This window comes from Nicotiana tabacum, chromosome 21, assembly GCF_000715075.1.
Source record: "Nicotiana tabacum cultivar K326 chromosome 21, ASM71507v2, whole genome shotgun sequence".
NCBI lineage: Eukaryota > Viridiplantae > Streptophyta > Magnoliopsida > Solanales > Solanaceae > Nicotiana > Nicotiana tabacum.
The window spans coordinates 20,734,804-20,757,239 of NC_134100.1; the positions used below are offsets into that span (position 1 = coordinate 20,734,804).

The 22,436-nt window shown below is 42.1% G+C and overlaps 1 protein-coding gene across 1 annotated transcript in view; it reads left to right on the plus strand.

The window, feature by feature from the left end:
• The window catches only part of LOC107766570 (uncharacterized), a 42,005-nt gene extending 23,155 nt beyond the window's left edge, over window positions 1–18,850 (plus strand). Inside the window, exons 2-8 of the mRNA XM_075241737.1 lie at window positions 14,939–15,169; window positions 15,885–16,393; window positions 16,445–16,567; window positions 16,763–17,784; window positions 17,950–18,072; window positions 18,160–18,481; window positions 18,636–18,850. Of these exons, the coding sequence (XP_075097838.1) occupies window positions 14,939–15,169; window positions 15,885–16,393; window positions 16,445–16,567; window positions 16,763–17,784; window positions 17,950–18,072; window positions 18,160–18,481; window positions 18,636–18,850 (2,545 nt within the window). The remainder of the gene's footprint in view (window positions 1–14,938; window positions 15,170–15,884; window positions 16,394–16,444; window positions 16,568–16,762; window positions 17,785–17,949; window positions 18,073–18,159; window positions 18,482–18,635) is intronic.
• The last annotated feature ends 3,586 nt before the right edge of the window (window positions 18,851–22,436 follow it).

A 22,436-nucleotide genomic window follows, 5' to 3' on the forward strand; every position in this document is an offset into this window, starting at 1 on the left:
TGAAATGTAGAAGGTGACGATCTTTCATCCCATGAAATGTAGGATTTGGCGATATTTCAGCCGATGCGAGGCGTAAAAGGTGGCGATATTTCAGCCATGCGAGAGAGATAAGGTGGCGATCTTTCAGCCGATGCAAAAAAATAAAGTGGCGATATTTCAGCCATGCAGGATGGAAACAGAGCTTAACCTCGAAAGGCAGAAAGGTAGCCTTATGCAAAATGCAGATGGAGACAGAGCTTAGCCTTGGAAGGCAGAAAGGTAGCCTTATGCAAAATGCAGATGGAGATAGAGCTTAGTCTCGAAAGGCAGAAAGGTAGCCTTATGCAAAATGCAGATGGAGACAGAGCTTAGTCTCGAAAGGCAGAAAGGTAGCCTTATGCAAAATGCAGATGGAGACAGAGCTTAGTCTCGGAAGGCAGAAAGGTAGCCTTATGCAATGTAGGAAATGCAGATGGAGACAGAGCTTAGTCTCGGAAGGCAGAAAGGTAGCCTTATGCAATGCAGAGAAATGCAGGATGGAGACAATGCTTAGTCTCGGAAGGCAGAAAGGTAGCCTTATGCAAAATGCAGGAAATGTAGATGGAGACAGAGCTTAGTCTCGAAAGGCAGAAAAGGTAGCCTTATGCAATGCAGAGAAATGCAGATGGAGGTAGAGCTTAACCTCGGAAGGCAAAAAGGTAGCCTTATGCAAAATGCAGATGGAGACAGAGCTTAGTCTCGAAAGGCAGAAAGGTAGCCTTATGCAACACAGGAAATGCAGATGGAGGTAGAGCTTAGTCTCGAAAGGCAGAAGAGTAGCCTTATGCAAAATGCAGATGGAGACAGAGCTTAGTCTCGGAAGGCAGAAAGGTAGCCTTATGCAATGCAAGAATGTAAAAGGATGATCAGTAGTAAAATCTCTTAGCTGATAGGATTATGACAATATGACTGCTGGGGAGATTGTGTACGGATAGCAATTGCGGGCAAGTGATGATTCTGAAAAGTTACATTCTTGGGAGAGTATGCGTACATAAATATACCAGAAGATATTGCAAGTCGAGTGCCTGCATCCAACGAAAATCGTGAGTTCTGTGAGGGGAAAGGTTAGTTCGTCCCCCAGGCTCTTGACGTTGTGTGTCATTGGGGTAGCGTCGCTAAACAACAGCAATTTGGATAATAGTTATGCATGTTTTAGCAAATATATAATCGAAAATAGTTTTCTTTAGATGAACCAATGACTGCGACGTGGTTCAAGTCATTGCAACCTCTTTCACTCCGGAATTTTGAGGGTCCTCCTCAAAATTCTGCCCCAGTTTGCTAAGCAGACATTTCTGACGGCTGTGCTGAATGACTAAAAAAATCATCTTCAGAATTTTGAGGGTCCTCTTCAAAATTCTGCCCCAGTTCACTGGGCTGGCGCTTCTAGCGATGCATGGACTAAAATCAACTTCGAAATTTTGAGCGTCCTCCTCAAAATTCTGCCCCAGATCCAATAGTGGGGGAAAATAGGATTTTTATTAAATTATGACCGAACCCATAGGGCTGCCTACGTATCCCCTCTTAAACGGGAATCATGTTAGGCGTATTTCAAATTACATCATTAAGGGAATCATAAGCGGTTACACATAATATCGTTTCACTGCATCTGAATTGATTGGCTTCGGCCAGACTTATCCATCCATCTCTGCAAGAATAAGGGCTCCTCCAGTTAGAACCCGGTGAACCATGTATGGACCCTGCCAATTGGAAGAGAACTTCCCCTTAGCTTCATCTTGATGTGGGAATATTTTCTTCAACACTAGCTGCCCCGGTGTAAATTTCCTTGGCTTAACCCTTTTGTTGAAGGCTCTGGACATTCTGTTCTGATACAACTGCCGTGGCAAACTGTATTCATCCTTTTCCTATCTATAAGGGCTAACTACTCGTAGTGACCTCTTACCCATTCTGCATCATCTAACTCTACTTCTTGTATGATCCTTAAGGAGGGAATTTCTACCTCGGCGGGGATGACCGCCTCTGTACCATAAGGGCTAACTACTCGTAGCGACCTCTTACCCATTTTGCATCATCTAACTCTACTTCTTGTATGATCCTTAAGGAGGGAATTTCTACCTCGGCGGGGATGACCGCCTCTGTACCATAAACCAGCATGTAGGGAGCTTCTCCAGTCGATGTGCGGACTATAGTGCGGTATCCCAATAAGGCGAATGATAGTTTCTCATGCCATTGTTTGTGCCTTTCGACTATCTTCCTTAGTATCTTCTTGATATTCTTGTTGGCTGCTTCCACATCTCCATTCATCTGAGGCTTGTAGGCTGTAGAGTTCTTGTGTTTGATCATGAAAATTTCACACATCGCTTTCATCAAGTCGCTGTTGAGATTGGAACCATTATCGGTGATGATATTCTGGAACTCCGAACCGACAAACAATGCGGTCGCGCATGAAACCCGCCACAACCTTCTTAGTGACCACCTTGTATGATGCTGCTTCGACCCATTTGGTAAAATAATCGATTGTCACTAAGATGAACCTGTGCCCATTTGATGCGACAGGCTCGATAGGTTCGATAACATCCATTCCCCAAGCGGCGATTGGCCACAGTGAGCTTGTTGCAGTAAGCTCACTTGGAGGTGCCTTTATCATATCTGCATGTATCTGACAGCGATGGCATTTGTGAACATATTGGATACAGTCTGTTTCCATAGTCATCCAAAAATACCCTGCTCGGAGTATCTTCTTCGCTAAGACAAAACCATTCATGTGCGGCCCGCAGGTCCCTGCATGCACTTCGTCCAATAGCCTGGATGCTTTTTTTGCTTTGAAACACCTTAGTAAACCCAAATCGGGAGTCCTCCTATACATGATTCCTCCACTGTGAAAGAAGTTGCTGGATAGCCTACGAAGTGTGCGCTTCTGAGTAGCGTTGGCAAGTCCTGGATATTCCCTTGTTGTCAAGTACTCCTTGATGTCGTGGAACCATGGTTTTCCATCCGCTTATTCCTCAATGTGGGCATAATAAGCTGGCTGATCATGAATCTTTACTGGGATGGGATCAATGAAATTTGTATCTGGATGCTGGATCATGGACGATAAAGTAGCTAATGCATCAGCAAACTCGTTCTGGACTCTGGGGACGTGCTGAAATTCTGTCTTTGTGAACCTTTTCCTCAACTCCTATATATGATGCAAGTAGGGAAGTATCTTAGAGTTCTTGGTTGCCCACCCTTCTCGAACCTGATGTATGAGCAATTCTGAATCCCCGATCACTAGCAACTCCTAAACGTTCATGTCAATGGCCATTTTGAGCCCCAAGATGCAGGCTTCATATTCGACCATATTATTGGTGCAAGGGAACCTGAGCTTGGCAGATACCAGGTAGTGTTGGCCGGTTTCTGATACTAGGACTGCTCCTATGCCAACTCCTTTGAAATTTGCAGCTCCGTCGAAAAACAGCCTCCAACCATCATAGGATTCAGCAATATCTTCTCCTATGAAAGATACCTCTTCAATCGGGAAAATACGTTTTTAAGGGCTCGTATTATCCGTCTACGGGATTCTCGGCGAGATGGTCCGCCAAGGCTTGCCCTTTGATTGCTTTTTGGGTCACGTAAACAATGTCGAATTCAGTTAGCAGGATTTGCCACTTGGCGAGCTTGCCAGTGGGCATGGGTTTCTGGAAGATATACTTTAGAGGGTCCATTCTGGATATGAGATAAGTAGTGTAAGCACAGAAGTAATGCCTCAACTTCTGCGCGACCCAAGTCAGAGTACAACAAGTGCATTCTAAAAGAGCATACCGGGCCTCGTACGATGTGAACTTCTTACTGAGATAGTAGATGGCTTGCTCCTTTCTCCCTGTTTCATCATGTTGTCCCAGAACACAACCGAATGCTCCATCCAATACCACAAGGTAAAGCAATAGGGGCCTTCTTGGCTCAGGCAGAACCAAGACTGGCGGCGTTGACTGGTATTCCTTAATTCTGTCAAAAGCTTTTTGACAATCATCAGTCCACTTGGTAGCAGCATCTTTTCTCAACATTTTGAAGATAGGTTCATAAATGACAGTGGACTGAGCTATGAACCGGCTGATATAGTTGAGTCTCCCCAGGAAACTAATCATGTCCTTCTTGTTCTTTGGCGGCGGAAATTATTGGATAGCTTTGACCTTTAATGGATCCAATTCTATTCCTCGACGACTCACGATGAAGCCCAATAATTTTCCAGCAGGAACCCCGAATGCACACTTGGCGGGATTTAGTTTCAGGTTGTACCTCCTCAGTCTGTTGAAGAACTTTCTTAGATCTTCCATGTGATCCCTGGCTTTCTTGGATTTGATGATGACATCATCCACATATACCTCGATCTCCTTGTGTATCACGTCATGAAAGATGGTAGTCATGGCTCTCATGTAAGTGGCAACAACGTTCTTCAAACCGAATGGCATCATTTTGTAACAGTACATTCCCCACGGCATGATGAAAGCCATTTTCTCTGCATCTTCCTCATCCATCCATATCTGATGATACCCAGCAAAACAATCAACAAAAGACTGCAACTCGTGCTTGGCGCAGTTGTCTATAAGAATGTGTATGTTGGGCAAGGGGAAGTCGTCTTTGGGACTGGCCTGATTAAGATCCCGATAGTCAACACAAACTCTAACTTTCCCATCCTTTTTTGGTACTGGCACGATATTGGCTAACCATGTCGGATACTCTACTACCCTGAGAACCTTGGTTTTGACTTGCTTGGTAACCTCTTCTTTGATTTTCAAACTCATGTCAGGTTTGAATTTCCTGAGCTTCTGCTTTACCGGCGGGCATGTTGGATCTGTTGGCAGTTTGTGAGCTACAATGGATGTGCTGAGACCAGTCATATCATCATATGACCAGGCGAATATGTCTTCATATTCCTTTAGGAACTCTGTGTACTCTTTCTTTTCTGATGGTGACAGGTGAACACTGATGCACATTTCTTTGACATTCTCTGTATCTCCCAGATTAATGACCTCAGTTTCATCCAAGTTAGACTTAGGCCTATTTTCAAAATTCTCAACTCCTCTAACGACCTCTTCTGGCATATCATCTTCTTCTGAGTCCGTATCAGTTTGTTGCATTGTCTCGTTGCAAGTCACAATCGTTGGTTCATCGTCAAGGCAAGTAATAGTAATGTTGTGTAAAATAAAATGATAGAAAAATAATAAGAGCGAGATATAAACTGAAATGCTTCGATTAAATTCGCAATTGTTTTGAGTATGAAAGCTTTTTTCAGAATTAAAGACAATGCGGAAATAAAATCAGCTAGTAAAAAGTAAAATATGATGCATGGTGCTTTTGTTTAGCCTTGGTACCCCGAAGCTTTCCGGGTCCTAGTGGTTCTGATTGACCAATTGCTGAGGCGCTCTCCTCGGTTCACAACTTGTATAGAAGGGCCTTCCTCCCCTTCCTCCCTCGAAGATAACACAACAGTCCATATCATCATCCTCCAGGAACAGATTCCTCACGGCTGCCAATGCTTCATCTTCCTCCGACCCATATACAGTATCTGCCGGCTGGAAAGTCTGCTCCAGGTGAGGTATCGGATGCTCCAGTGGTTAGTAAGGACCGCGCCATGGTGGCGACCAGTGATTGAACTCCTCCCAAGTGTACTCATACCCCAAACCAAATGTAGTGCCATGTTTCTTCAGCTTGATGGGTTTGGCGATTCCCTGGAGGTTTTCGCCGAGTCCCTTTCCAGGTTCGTATCCACACCAATTCAGGATACTTTCAATCTTGTTATCCCACCATTTATCTTTGTCTACAGTGTTGACTCTTTCAATGTGGTGGTATGTTTCTCCGCCTATTCTCCTTCTGCCTCCAATCATCGGGATGGTCTGGCGACTATATATGGGGTTGCTACCATCGCCATGAATAATCACCTCTTGGTGATTCCATTCGAACTTCACTGCCTGATGCAGGGTTGATGCCACAGCTCCAGCGGCGTGGATCCATGGTAGTCCCAACAACAAATTGTAGGATGTTGGGACATCTATCACTTGAAAGTCAACGTCGAACCGGTTGGCCCCATTTGCAAGCATATGCTGATCTCTCTGATAGTAGACCTTTGGGACCCATCGAAGGCTTTGACATTGATGGCCCCATCTTTGATCTCGTGCAGGCTCTTTCCCAATGTTCTTAGAGTTATCAACGGACAGATGTTGAGGCTGGAGCCTCCATCGATCAAGACTCTAGTGACGAAGTAATCCTCGCATTGTACGGTGATGTGTAGGGCCATGTTGTGACTTAGTCCTTCCGGCGGCAGCTCATCTTCGTCTAAGGTGATTTTGTGGCTTTCCAGTATTTGTCCTACTATATTTGCCATTTCGCCCCCAGTTATATTGCTGGGCACATAAGCTTCGCTCAATATCTTCATCAAGGCATTTTTGTGTGCATCAGAGCTCTGTAGAAGAGCTAGGATGAAGATCTGTGCTAATGGTTTTTTCAACTGCTCAACGACCGAATACTCCTTAGCTTGTTTTTTTCTCCAAAGATCATCGGGACCAGTTTTAGTAGTCCGTCCTGAGGCTTGCTTACTGGACTCAGCTAGGTGCTCTGGAGTGTAAACCCTGCCTGTTCTGGTCATACCCTGCACAACAATTGCTTCTCCCGTCTTGGTCTTTCCTTTCCTCATTGCCTCAGCTGTGTAATCCCATGGTATGACATTTGAGTGGAACGGTGTTATATCTGACATTGCTACAGGAATGGGTACCCTCGGTGGTAACACAACAACTTCAAAGGGTATAGGTGCCTTTGGAACCCCAAACTCAACCTCAATTGGCCCGGCCACCTTCACAGAAGAAGGTGCTTCAAATTCGAGAGGTATAGACATGTTTACTTTATCGCCCCTGGAGGGCTGGTTCTGCACAACAATCGAGTTAAGTGTGACTGCTGGTTTCTTTGGCTCATCATCCTCAACAATCAGTCCTATCGATCCCTTGGGGTCCCAGTCATCTTCGATCTCGATCATGTGAATGTCCCCACCTCTGTGATCAGGCAGAGGGTTGTTGCGGACATTAGGAGTAGGCTCCTTTGCTACGATAACCTTATTGTCGATCAGAGTTTGAATCTTGTCCTTCAACGAGTGACAATCATCAATGGTATGTCCCTTCATGCTGGAGTGGTACGCATATGTCTTATTAGGGTTGACCCACTGGGAAGGATTTTTTGGAGTTATGGCAGGGATAGGGGAGACGTAACCAGCAGCTTTAAGTTTCTCATACAGTTGGTCAATTGGCTCAGCGATGGCTTTATATTGTCTGGGTGGTCTGCGGTCAAAATTTGGTCTGGGTCTAGGGAAATTTTGGCGAGTGGGAGGTGATTGGTAGTGAGGGGGTTGGGCATTATAAACTTGGTAAATGGGTGTAGGTTGAGAGTATTTGGATGAAGTGGGTTGATATGTGGGGGGTGGAGATGATTGGTAAACGGGTGGTGGATTTTGGTAAGAGGGTGCGGGTACTTGGTAATTCGGGATAGGCTGATATGTAAGTGGAGGTGACGGGTAAGTGTGGTATTTTAGTGGTGATTTGGCTCTCTGTGCGACCATCACGGCATTGACATCCTTCTTCTTGGCCGTGCCACCACACTGTAAAGCCTTGTTGGTGTCCTGCAATGCTTCAAGATTAGTAACCATACCATTCTTAATGTCTTCCTCAATTCTTTCTCCCAGCTTGATGATACCGGAGAATTTCTGGCCCTCGATCAGCATCAACCTCTCATAATATTGTGGGTCCTGAGCCCGGACGAAGAATCTGTTCATTTGTTCCTCTTCTAAGGCCGGCCTGACCTTAGCAGCCTCTGATCTCCAACGAGTAGCATACTCGCGGAATGTCTCAGTAGGCTTCTTCTTCAGATTCTGGATGTTGAATACATCCGGTGCATTCTCTATATTGAATCAGAACCTATCCATGAAATCTGATGCCATACCTACCCAGCTTATCTATTTCTTGGGGTCCTGACTGATGTACCAGGATAAAGCATCCCCCTTCAGGCTTCTCATGAAGAGTTTCATACGAATTTTCTTATTCCTTCTGACTCCGACCAGCTTATCACAATATGTCCTTAAATGGACTCTGGGATCTCTCGTGTCATCAAACATTTCGAACTTGGGAGGTTTGTATCCCTCCGGAAGTTCAACATCTGGCTGAATGCAGAAGTCCTCATAATTCAGCCCCTTTATGCCTCTGTTTCCTTCCATGCCCTGGACTCGGCTGGTCAACTTCTTGAGTTATGCTGCCAAGTTTCTGATAAGAGTGTACTTGTCATCAGACTCAGGTGCACTTGAGATTGGTTGAGTATAGTGGGGGTATGGTATCTACATAGATGAGAGTGTTGTGGGGGTGGTCGTTTGTGGTGTTCAGTGGTTCAGGAATGAGTAGCGGAGTGTGGCATGTGTTGCAGTGTTGAGCATGAGTGGGTTGCATCTGTGGTTGTGGGGTGTTCTGTGGAGGTGCGAAGTTTTGAGCATTTGGAAAGTTGACATCAGGAGCGGTGAGAGTGAATGATAAATTTGCCAAGTTTCGCACTTGATCCAGTTCTTCTTGGAACTTCAATAGTTTCTGCTCAAGTTGGGTAGCAGTTTCCTTAGCAACTGGGGTACCCTGAGGAATCTCAATTCTTTCAATTTCCTTTCTGGCGCTTGAATCTCCCATTCTACCTTTGTTCTTGTTCCGGATAGGACTCGGAGTAGGAGGAGGTAGAGGGCCCTTGGATCTCGTATTGTATGATGATGGTGCCAGAATACACGAACTAACCTTTGGGGAGGGGAATAAAAATAAAGAAAAACAAAAAAGTAACAAGTTAGTGCGGGTTATGAGAAGAAAATGTTGCAATATTTAAACACATTGTGCAAGAATATAAATCGCGTCATAATTTGGGTGCCTTATTGTGCCTGAGGTAGGCCTAGCGGCAAATTAACTCGGAGAACTTAAATGCTAAATGCCTCATTTTATTGATAAAAATAAGACGAATCCAAAACGACGCTAAATAATAAAATGTCACTAGTGGTCATTGGCCTTATTACATCATTGAAAGCAAAATAAAAGACTCCTAACTACTTGGTCCCAGAAGGACCTTCCCCAGATTCGGTATCTTTATCCCTCTCGAACAGCTTCACTAGCTCGCGCAGTCCTAGCAGTAGATAAGCTTGGGCTAAATGTCCGCCTGCATTCCCTTCAGCGTTTAGACAATCTTCAATCCTCTTGAGGAACTTTCCTTCTAGCTCCACTAGACCCCGCTCCAAATACCCTAGTCGCTTGTTGGCGCTGACAGCCATATCCTTCCATTCCTCGATCAACTTCTGATGGGCTTCTTGTATTTCCCCATGCTCACTTTCACACTCTCGAATCCTCTTGCGCAGTTGATTGTACTTAACCCATGCTTCAGCTTTCTCGTCGATGATTCTGTGTCCGTGAATGAACCCGGGATGACCCATACCATTATGATTATCTTCCAACCAACCCGAATAGTGCGGAACGCAACCAGCATGATACCTGTCTGGCTCAATAAATTCTTTCCCCAAAACGACCTTGCAATGCCACAAGTGTTGAGCTTGGCATTTGTGAGGGCTATCATCGTCCTGGAAATTAGCCCTAAAGTAACTCATTTTGTCGACCCTTGGTATGATTTTCTTTCTTACCTCCTGCCTCATGGCTCGGAGGGGAACATAGGGATAAGTTCCTCTTAGACAAATGAGTATGAGAAATGGTGCATCTCGGGATCGAACAATGAATTCTTCCGTAGGGAACCATTCGACCATCCACTGTACCTGGTCTTCTTTTAGATTCTCGAATAGCTCCACCCATCTTCCAGCATCCTCTGGCTGAGCGAACATGTTAGGCATTTAATTCATATGCCTTGGCTGGTGGAAGGCAATGTGATCATCCCAGTCTCTGCGTAAGATCTCCTGTCGGTATTCTCCTTTCTAGAGGTGCTCTATAAGCCAGAGCTGAAGTAATAAATTGCATCCCTCAAAATGACTGGCCTTTCGCTGACAGTTGTCCAGAGCCCGGTATATCTCAGCAACAATCATGGGCACTATAATGAAAGGCTGTCCGCCAATTCCTTCCATCAGAGTCTTGGTTACCATGGCCAGTCTTGTGTGGATCCTAGCCTTCTTCATAGGGAACACTATCATCCCCAGGAAACAAAACATGAATATGAAGACCCTTCTGTGAATATGCCCCAGTGAGGTGAGGGCAAATTCATCTGAGTAGGTGCGGTATGACTTGCTATGGCCATACCTCTCGTACAGATAGTCGAATGAGATGTAGGAGTCTTTCAAACAGGTCAAGTCTGGGTTCTTCTTCAGTCCCATCATCTTAAGGAAACCCCTACCCTTGTGATTCTCTAGCATAAGCAAACCCGGAGTCTCCCAAGGAATACCAGCTAAGCCTCCTATTTCTTCGAGCAAAGGAGTCATTTCAAGGTCCCCGAAGCGGAACACGGACCTGTCACTATCCTAGAACAGAGTTGCAGCCTCTATGATTTTGTTGTCAGGCTGGATTTCTAAAAGAGAAGGAAGATTCCCTAAGTATTTTCGGACGAGTGTCTGATCACTGGAGTGGAGATCTTCCCACCAATTTAGCAGCCTTGGATGAATGTTGGTTACCATGCCAAATTTGGGGACTTCGTGCCTCATTTTCTGCAAAACAGAGTGTTAGACCCTTACCCCGCCAAACTCGACTATTTAAACCAATAATTAGCATAAAAAGCATTTAGTTCTCCAAATAAATGCACAGAACATGTAGGTGTCCGTTTGGGTTTCAGGGAAACCCGATGGACTTTGGACAAGGCTATCTTAATGAGTCATTATGTGGACAACATAACCAACTCGACTAGGTTTGACCATGATGCATGCATAGTTAGACAGAGTAAGGTTTCTATCGGGGTGTTAGACAGGTACCCTTGAGCGGACAACTCAAGAGGGAAAGGCACGAAACCGTCGACTGCACCGCTGATCGACTGGTTTTACCGCAAATACGCCTTTGCCGAATTTAAAGGGTGATAATATTGGAAGAGCGCAACCACTCATTATAAGCGTTGCTATGATATTTGTTTGGCACAAGTGGAATATGATGTTGAAGATGTAGTTTACAAGACTGAAACAAATTGACATGTATTTTCACGTTCATAAGATAAATGATCACACTAATTGCAGTAATTACAATAGTATTGAAATAAAGCAGTAAAGGAAAGCAACTAAAGGAAAGAAAAGACATGAAGAGCCAAGTTAGTTTCGTAGTGAAAGAATAAAAGACAGTAAATAAAGCAATTAATGAGATAGTAAAGTCACAAGCAATATGCGATGGTAAAAGCCTAAAGAAGATCCCCAGCAGAGTCGCCATGCTATCGACGCCCCCTTTTTCTCTAACCGTGGGGTCAGAAATCGGGTATACGACATTAGGAGGACAACTCTATTCCCTTTCGAGAATTGGGTTTAGAAGTTGAAGAGTCGCCACCTAATGATTATAGTGCATTAGGACACTTTTTAGAAGAGCTTGAGTTGGAAAACCAGAGATTAGGGTAAGGGCTAGAAATTATCCCGAGGGGAAGGTGTTAGGCACCCCTTAGGATCCACAATTGTGGTTCCCGGCTATGCTACAATTGTGACTTTAAGAAGACAAGTAGAAAAATAAAGCAAAGGGCTTCACATAGTTTTGCAAACAAGTTTAAGAGTTGAAGAAGTAGAGAGTATAGAAAATTAGTTTTAAAAGAAAGCTTAAAGATAAACAAGTAAAGGGGAAAGGGGTCCTAGGTTTGTGATTAATATGGATCACTTCAATGCAATACCTAGCAATCACTCCTCAAAAGAAGGGTCGCACGTGATATTAGCGCATCGGTCATCATCTCCATATTCTACCCTTCCCACCCCGTAAAGGTTATTTAAACGCGTGATTGGGTCACGAAAGCTTATTGCGTGTTGTACCCATCCCATCCTATAAGTCCTAGAGGGTATTTAGGACCACTATTCCTACGAGGTAAGGACTAGGCTGAACCCTTAGGTTTAAAGGACAAAATACTAGGCGACATACATAACAAGTAGGACTACACATAAAGGAATCATACAAAGGCAAATAAGTGGCTCACAAATCCCTCCATAAGTAAACATGTAATTAGCACGTCTCAAACACATTTAAGGTCTTAAAGATAAGAGTTTAAAAAAAAACAGGAATGCCAGAAAAAGATAAGCTCCAGTGAAAGTAGAAGGTTTAATAAAAAAAAACTTAATGGCCCGAAGAATGTTTGACTTGCAGAAATACAACTAAGAGGGCAACACTTGAGTAAGTAAAAGGTAAGGGAATTGTTAAAACATCGTTTGAAGAAAGTAGAGATTTGAAAATACAGCAATTTGAAATAACACGTTCCTGGACAAAAAGATAACCTAGTAGCTCGAAAGCTTAATAGGGCGAGACTCAGAAAATTAGTGAGAGTGTATAAATATGAAACTGGTTTCCAGATAGAGAGATTTTCAAAGAAAGAGTGAACCTTAGAAAGAGGCTGAGTAGTCTGAAACTGATAAAACAAAATCAATCAATTTTTTTAGGCCCAAAGCTTGCCTAGGCGTCGTATGTATTGCCTACTTGAAAAGGTGAACATGCATATTAATTCCAATTTTTTAAAGAGAAGACGCAGTTTAGCCCGAACTTGTGTTATTAAATTAAACAACTGGCGAGGTGTTCAGCAATTGCAACTCAGATGAAATAAAATCCTAAGCAACATGATGTCTAATGCACATAAAGCTCTTAAAACATGATCTCTAAATGCAGTAGTAATTTTTTATAACAGTTGTTTGTTGGTTACTAATCGTGATTACGAAATGAGTATAATAACAACCTGAAAGTAAAGAGCCTAGAGCAGGATTTCTATATGTAAGATGCATGTCCTGTACATGGTTTCTATTGCACAAATAGGTAAGTAAAGCCCTATAGGCATATTTTCTACCCATCACTTAAACTAAGCATGCGTAATCCCACCCAATTCCACTATAGCCCCAATCAGTTGTTTACAAGTTATTACAAACCATGATAGTTGAATTACATAAGTAAAGAAAAATAAGAAGTTACTCTATAGGGAGCCTTTAACCAGGCCCAATCTTCCAACCTCACTTCTTTCGAGTTTCACAACCTTTGCCATGGTTTGGGTGCGGCAAAGCTCCCTAAGGGTCCATTGAGATCCTTGGCCAATACCAGCACCCAAACACTACCAAAAAATTGAACAAGTGTAGTGTGGGATTACCAACCTTGTGCATCAAAGTTCAATGAGTACTCAAGGGTACCCAAGGCAATGCTTACACGAAGGGGGTAGAACCTAAACTCTAGGATTAGTGAGAGTGCGTGACATAGCTTTTAAAGAAATTGAGTTGAAAAACAGTTTTAAAAAATGATCCATGTAGAACCAGTTTTGAAAGAAAACAATGTGACAATTTTGACAATCTCAGAGCCAAAATACCACATATAGTTCAGGGAAGTAAACACAAATAGGGAAAAAGGGATGTGGGGACAAGTAGTTCACATGTAAGAGCACAGACATCAGAGAAAACACTTCAGCCTTCAACAGTCATACTCCCTCCCAAAGAGATTCAGGATTATTTAATAGCTAGGAAGGGTTATGAATACAAACTGATAACGTATTGGGGTTAGGGGGAAAGGAAGAAATGTATTAACAAGTAAAGGAAACATAGGCAAGCTGAACTACAGGAAAGATGATTACATCAATGAATTAGCAAAAAAGCATGTTTTGGAAGTTGTAAATCAAATAGAGGGCATACCAGTCGAGAATGAGATAATATAGAGCAGTAGTGTGCAGAGAAGTAGAGCAGTAGTATGCAGACCAAGCAAGTAGCAATGTATAGAGCAGTAGAATAGTAGAGCAGTCCCAAAATCACTCAGTCTTGGCTTTTAGCCGACTGAGTAATCAGTAGTCAACAGGGGAAGTGAGAGAGGATGTATAGAGAAACAAGAGAGAACAGTGAGTATGCTTATGTGTGTAAGAGAGAGTTCAGAACACTGAATCTCCTTTTTTCTAAAGAGAGGGTAGAGTACTTATAGTTCTCAAAATAAGTGGAAAATAAGGTAATACGTATAGACTGATTATAATTATAGAAAGAATACTTATTAGAATCAATTAAAAACTCGGATTTCCTTCAATTACGGAGTCATAGCTCAAACGGTACAAATTGCATCAAATAAGGAAGATGTTTGCAAGACTAATATTTCTATAACAGGAATAGCATGGAGCATGTAATAGGGACTAAGTACAAAATAATTACAAGTAAGGAAAGTAAAATAAAAGTATATTATGCACATAAACAGACGGATTATAGACGAATAAAAAAATTGGTTCAGGAAGTCACAGACGAGATTGAGAATCACAGGGAATCAGCACTAAGTAAGGAAAGCATCTCACAAACAAGGAAGTGACTCAAATCAGTGGAAAACCTCCAAAGAAATCACATACAAAAAATCAGGGATTCGAAGAGATGCACAGAATTGGCAGAACATTTAGTAAATAGAAAACAATTAGACCTATTTAAACACAGTAGGCACAAAATCAAAGAACCCTAAGTAAGAAATCACAGAATCAGTGGAACGTTAGAACAAAATTAACACATAGAAATCGGGAAATAAACCAGAAGATTACGCAAACAAGCAGAAATACCAACACAAACATACAGTACTAAAAAAAATTAGAAGATATACTGATTTCGAAAGAGGTTCAGAAACCCTAGTTTTAAAAGAAGAACAATGCGTTGAAAACTTGAGCACTCGTAAAGATCGAGTAGAGAGTAGTGTAAAACACAAAAGAGTAAGTTAAAAATCGTTAAAAAGACATAGATTTAAGAGGTCTAGGTAGAAATTAGGGTTTTCTAAAACCAGTGAGATGTAAGAAACCTGGCTGTGCAACTCGTCAATAATGGTGTTCGTAGCACCATTGGACCAAAACCCATCGGGAAAAGGCCGGAGACAAACCAGGCAAAGCTTCTGGTGACCATCTTGTGTGGTGGGGGCTTCTGGGGTCTCGAAGATAGAGGGAATAAACAAGACAAGGTTTCACGGCGGCTGGTGGTCGAGAGAGGTGAGGCTGGAGGTGGCCGGAGAGGCGGTGGATTCATCGGAGAGAACCAGAAGGTTCTAGAGGGAAGGGAGAGCAAGAGTCAGTATAGAGAGAGAGAGACCGTCTTGGAAATAAGGGGTCTGGCTAGGGGGGGTTGTTGGGTTTTAATTTAGGAAGTAAAATCTGGGTCATTGATCTCATTTGATCAACGGCTCAGATTAGATCGGAGCTGAACCGGGTAATTGAATTGGGTACGGGTCGGGTTCCAATCGAAATGGGGCTGGAAATTGGGGAGTTTGGATTGGGTAAATTGGGGGTTGAAATTGAAATCCGAATGGGCTATAATTGTAATGAAATGAGGCTAAAATGTTAAATAGCCAGTTTTTCCTTTTTATTTTATAAAAATAGTAAAAAATGATTTTGAAAGCAAATTAAAAGCACTGGATCCGTTAATAGTATATAAATATCAATTTAAAAATATTGGAACTAATTTCATAATTATAAAATGCTATTAAATCCTAAAGTAGGCTAAAAACTGCAATTATATGCAATTTAGCCTTTAAAATACCAAATAAATTTGTAAAAAATATACAAATATCACCTTAATTATATTTTGGTGTAAATATGAGAAATAAATAAATTATTCACCAAAATGATAATTTTGGGAATAATTATTGAATTTTGCACTACTAAAATAGACAATAAATTGGTTTTGAAAGTCTTTAGAAATTTGGGAAAAATAGCAAAACACTTGGGCATGCTTATGTATGCACATATATGTTATTTTGAAAGTATTTTGAGTGTAAAAAAATACTTAGGGAAAAATTGGGTATCAACACAAAGCTTGTTGTGTACCAGCTGAAGGATGTTGCCAACACTTGGTATGAAACATGGGAAGAGTCCCGAGGTGAGGATGCGGATCCTGCGACTTGGAAGGAGTTTGCAGATGCGTTCTTTGAGCACTTTATACCCATTGAGGTCTTGGAAGCTAAAGCTTTGGAGTTTGAGAGACTCAGACAGAATGATATGAGTGTGAATGAGTACTACCTCAAGTTCGTCTCTTTGGCCAATTATGCTCCGGAAATGGTACGTGATATGAGGGCTAGAGTTAGGTGGTTTGTGTTGGGGCTTTCAGATGATTTGTTTGATGATGCTAGTATAGCTACTCAGAATAATGACATGACCATCACTATGATGGTTGCCTTTGTTCAAGGGAACGAAGACAGGTTGAAGGAAGAAGAACGTCTACGGAGAGAGAAGGAGAGGGAATTCAACAAGAGAGCTAAGTCTGCAGGAAATTTCAACCATGGGGGATCTCAAGTAGGAGGCAATCGCTAGTTTTTCAAGAAATCAAAATTAGGACCTGCTCCATCTTCAGCTAGTGCACCGGTTCAGAGGTCAAAGTTTAACAAGAAAAACCAGAATTTCAGAACAGCAGACTCACAGTCACAGGCTAGTGTGGGTTACAGAGTCCCTAGTTACCCTATTTGCAACACGTGTGGTAAGAGGCACCCAGGGTTGTGTCATTTGGGCACAAATGGTTGCTTTGGGTGCGGTCAGCAAGGCCACTTTTTGAGGGATTGTCCATCGGCAAAGCAGAACAATGGAGGAAATGTAGCTTAGTCCACTAATTCAGTAGCCCATAATAACTCTCATGCCCAACAAGGGCACGGTGCAGTAAAGTTTAATACTGCAGGCGGTGGTCGAAACTGCTTGTATGCACTGGCAGACCGTCAGGATACAGAGGCTCATGGAGATGTTGTCATAGGTATGCTAAATATATTCAGTTTTGATGTCTATGCTCTTATAGATCCGGGATCCACCCTATCTTATATAACCCCATATATTGCAAAGAAATTTGGGATAGAACCAGAAAAGTTGGGTGAACCCTTTGAAGTATCCACTCCAGTTGGAGAATCAGTTATAGCAAGGTATATCTATAGGGGATGTCCAGTCAAAGTGCATCATCGTCTTACTGTAGCAGACTTAGTAGAATTGGAGATATTAGACTTTGATGTGATCATGTGCATGGATTGGTTAGAGTCATGTTATGCCAAAGTGGGTTGTAGAACCAAAATAGTAAGTTTTGAATTTCCCGGTAAACCAGTCTTAGAATGGAAGGGTGATGTAGTAGCACCTAAGGGTAGGTTTATTTCCTATCTTAAAGCTAGAAAGATGATCTCCAAGGGATATATCTATCACCTAGTTCGAGTTAAGGATGCAGACGCTCAGATCCCCACTCTCCAGTCGGTACCAATTGTAAATGAGTTTCCAGAAGTGTTTCCCGAAGATCTCCCTGGAGTCCCTCCCCATATGGAGATTGACTTTGGAATTGATCTACTTCCATGCACTAAGCCGATATCTATTCCGCCTTATAGAATGGCTCCAGCAGAGTTAAAAGAGTTAAAAGTCCAGTTGAAAGATCTTCTAGATAAGGGATTTATAAGGCCAAGTGTCTCACCTTGGGGCGCACTGGTCTTGTTTGTCCGAAAGAAGGATGTGACTTTGCGTATGTGCATTGACTATCGCCGGTTGAATAAAGTCACCATCAATAACAAGTACCCTCTTCCCGGAATAGATGATTTATTTGATCAACTTCAGGGTGCCCAGTGTTATTCCAAGATTAACCTCAGATCGGGATACCATCAGTTGAAGGTTAAGGAAGTTGATATTCCAAAAACAGCTTTTAGGACTCGATATGGGCATTTCGAATTCCTGGTAATGTCATTTGGTTTAACGAATGCACCAGCAGCTTTCATGGACCTTATGAATAGGGTCTTCAAGCCTTATCTTGATTTGTTTGTTATTGTGTTTATTGATGACATCTTGATTTATTCCCGTAGCGAGACTGACCATGTAGAACATCTTATAATTGTGTTGCAGATACTGCAGGATCACAAGCTATATGCAAAATTTTCTAAGTGTGAATTCTGGTTGAAATCAGTAGCGTTTTTGGGCCATGTCATCTCAGGGGAAGGCGTGAAGGTGGACTCTCAGAAAATAGAGGCAATGAAGAATTGGCCTTGACCCACCTCAGTATCCAATATAAGAAGTTTCTTGGGTCTAGCGGGCTATTATAGGCGTTTCGTATAGGGATTTTCTTCTATATCGTCCCCTTTAACTAGATTAACTCAGAAGAAAGTCAAGTTTCAATGGTCAGACGCGTGCAAGAAAAGTTTTGAGGAGTTAAAGAAAAGGCTGACTTCAGCTCCAGTCCTGACACTACCAGAAGGAACCGAAGGGTTCGTTGTTTATTATGATGCCTCAGGGGTTGGTCTTGGGTGTGTATTAATGCAGCACGGTAAAGTCATAGCCTACGCGTCGAGACAGCTCAAGGCTCACGAGAAGAATTATCCGATTCATGACCTTGAATTAGCAGCTGTGGTGTTCGCGCTTAAGACTGGCGCCATTATCTGTATGGGGTACATGTTGACATTTTTACAGATCACAAGAGTCTCCAGTACATCTTCAAGCAAAGAGAATTAAATCTACGTCAGAGAAGGTGGCTCGAATTACTTAAAGATTATGATGTTATATCATCTATCATTCGGGGAAAGCAAATGTTGTAGCCGATGCTCTCAGTCGGCGTTCTATGGGCAGCTTAGCTCATGTTGAGGCAGACAAGCAAACTATGATGAAGGAAGTCCACCGCTTAGAAAATCTAGGTGTTCGACTTTTGGACTCCGAAGATGGTGGCGTTGTTCTCCAGAACAGGGCTGAATCCTCCTTAGTAGCCGAAGTAAAAGAAAAACAGTTCAGTGTTCCCTACTTATTGCAGCTTTAGGAAGGAATTCACAAACACAAGACTATGGCTTTTGAACAACGGGGAGATGATGGTACTTTGAGATACTATACGTTCCAAACGTAGATGGGCTCAGAGAGCGGATTATGTCAGAAGCCCAAAATTCCAGGTATTCTATTCACCCAGGTTCCTCTAAGATGTATCACGATTTTAATGAGGTTTATTGGTGGAATGATATGAAAAAGAGTATAGCAGATTTCGTGGCTAGGTGTCCAAATTGCCAACAGGTGAAAGTCGAACACCAGAGGCCTGGCGATTTAACTCAGAATATAGAAATTCCCATTTAGAAATGGGAGATGATAAACATGGACTTCATAACAGGTCTACCTCGCTCGTTACGGAAGCGCGATTCGATTTGGGTGATTGTAGACCTACTTACCAATTCAGCTCACTTCTTGCCAGTGAAGAATACATATTCGACCGAGGATTATGCCAAGTTGTATATTAAAGAAAATTGTCTGATTGCATGGGACTCCTTTGTCCATTATCTCAGATCATGGTGCTCAGTTCACAGCAAACTTTTGGAAATCCTTTCAGAAGGGATTGGGCACAAGGGTGAACCTCAGCACCGCTTTTCATCCTCAAACAGATGGACAGGCAGAACACACCATTCAAACTCTGGAGGATATGTTGAGGGCATGTATTATTGATTTTAAAGGTAATTGGGACGATCATCTACCTCTCATTGAGTTTGCTTACAATAACAGCTATCACTCTAGTATCAAGATGGCACCGTACAAAGCTCTGTATGGTCGAAGGTGTAGATCACCAATTGGTTGGTTCGAAGTCGGAGAAGCGGAGTTGTTAGGACCCGATTTGGTCTATCAGGCTATGGAGAAAGTCAACTTGATACAAAGGCATTTGAAGACGGCTCAAAGTCGCCAAAAGTCCTATTCGGACGTACGGCGTAGAGACTTAGAGTTTCAAGTTGATGATTGGGTGTTTCTGAAAGTATCGCCCATGAAAGGCGTTATGGGAAGAAGGGGAAGCTTAGTCCCCGCTATATTGGTCCATATAGAATTTTTCAAAGGATCGGACAGGTGGCTTATGAGTTAGAATTGCCACAAGAACTAACTACTGTACACCAGTGTTTCATGTGTCCATGTTGAAGAAATTCATGGGAGACCCGTCACTTATGGTTCCTACGAAGATTATAGGGGTTAAAAACAGTCTGTCTTATGAGGAAATTCTAGTGGCTATTCTTGATCGACAAATCCACAAGCTCAGAACTAAGGAAATTGCTTTAGTAAAAGTGCTTTGGAGGAGCCAAAAGGTTGAAGAGGCTACATGGGAAGCCGAGGAGGACATGAAGTCAAGATATCCCCATCTCTTTAAAGAGCAAAAGGAAAATATAGAAGGTAATTAACCTTTTCATTCAGGCCTTCTATTATAATCTCCATGTCTTTTAGTATTCACTCAGCTTAGTATTTAGTGCTCACGTGCTCGTTCAGTTTGATATACATGTATTCATGATATTTCAGTATCCTCATATCCCCATCACACCTGTTTAATGTCCATAGATAGCCGTAGTTGCAGCCAGGACCATCATTCGAGGACGAATGATTCCAAGGGGGAGATAATGTAACACCCCGTAAATTCGGCTTAGGTGTGAATGTGTTAAATGACTGGTAAGCTTATACCTTGAACATGTAAAGTCCCACCGGGATGATTATGGGTGAAAATAGTTATTTCAAAATCAAGATGGAAAGTGAGGTGCATAAGATTTGACAAAATTGACTAAGTTTGCAGAAGGTTCGTATTCCAGCAGATTTTAGTGAAAATAAGTAAGGAATTTGGGAAAACTCAAAGCATGAAAGTTGTAGGTCTTTGAAATAGCTTCCCAACTATATATTATAGAACCCGAACAGATCTCTGTGCAAAAGGTTATGCGCATTTTACAGAACAGTATACGATATGTGCGCCGGTAGCACGCCCTTAGCGGGGACGCGCTAATTTTGAGGAAGTGTTACTGCCGTTTAGAGCGGTCAGTAGCGCGGGCAGGCCTCCAGATGCACGGGAGCTCTAGTGGGGGGTCGTTTTAAAGCTATATTTTGTCCCCCACAGCCCCAAAACATAAAAACTTGCTCTAAAAAGAGGAACTCTCAAAAACCTAACTCCTTAAGGGTCCTTCCACCACCCAAGGTAAGTTCTAATGGTGATTCTAAGTTAATTTCAATTTTCCAACATCTTATTAACATGGATAAACCCTCCATATCATTTGATATTCAATTGAGACATTATTGTTGAGAGAAGGAAGCCTAGAACTCGAATTCAAAGGGTTTGAACTTCAAAAAGGTAATGTCTTCACCCTCTAATTGATTCTAGCATTTGTTTAATGATTATAAACCCTAGTTCATGAGATATAAGTTGGTGGGTTTGATAGAAAAGTATGAACGATTATAGGATTGGGGTGTTGAGTGTTGATTATTGGATAAGAGTGTTGTTTACATTATAGGTGATGAAGAATAATGTTGATATAATCATTTGAGACTTTAAAATTTATCTAGGAACAAGAGAATGGGTTGTTGGGTGTAGAGACACCATTAATAAGGACTATGAAGCTTTATTTTGACCAAGTGTTTGATAAAATGCGTAAGTGACCAAAACATAAACATCATAGCTAATATGGAATCCCTTTGACTTGTATTGCTATAGATTAAAGTTGAAAGGGTTGACAAACATTGTATTACGCTCAAAGGCAGGAAGTTAAGGTATGTAAGGCTAACTCTTTACGTTTGGGAATGTCCATGATTCTCCTTACGTCCCATTCATTATGACCATTACCAGATTCCTCAGAAAATAACTATGCCTCAGCTCCCTGAATAGTAGTAGAATTTCTATTCTCTAGATGGCATAGTCTCATAATCATTCGATATTCTATGAGTTTCAGTTATGATAAATCAACTTATTATGAATACTCATCTCAGTCTAATCCTATCACTAATCCAGTATCATGTAACTTGGTATGGCTCATTATTTCAGTATCATGTATTGTAATATGATTCTCAGTTCCTGATTTTATATTCTTGAATGTTGAACACCTGTATTTGGGCCTGAGACCGCAGTTTCATGCTTTATGCATCTTTGGGCCTGAAGCCGCAGTTATGTATACTTGGGCCCGAGGCCGCAGTTGTGCACATATATAGATGTATATACATATTGGGCCTGAGGCTGCAGTTTAATATTCAGTTAAACATGTTGTTCATCATTCAGAAGAGGGAGTATTCACATCCTTACTTCCTTGTTCAATTATCAGTTTATCATCCAGCAGTTCAGTTTCAGTATTTAGAGTTCTTTTGTTCAGCTATTTTACATACCAGTACAATTCAAATGTACCGACGTCCCTTTTGCCCGGGGCATGTATCTCGCGATGCAGGTAACGATTTTCAGGTTGACGATTCTGCTTGCTAGGACATCTCGTATCAGCTATTGGTGAGCCCCAGTCTTCCGGGGCCTTATCTCTCTTTTGTTTTTGTCATTATAGTATTTCAGTTAATAAGGTATACCGGGGACCTTGTCTCGGTAAACAATTAGTATTTTCAGTATATCTTTAGAGGCTTCGTAGAAT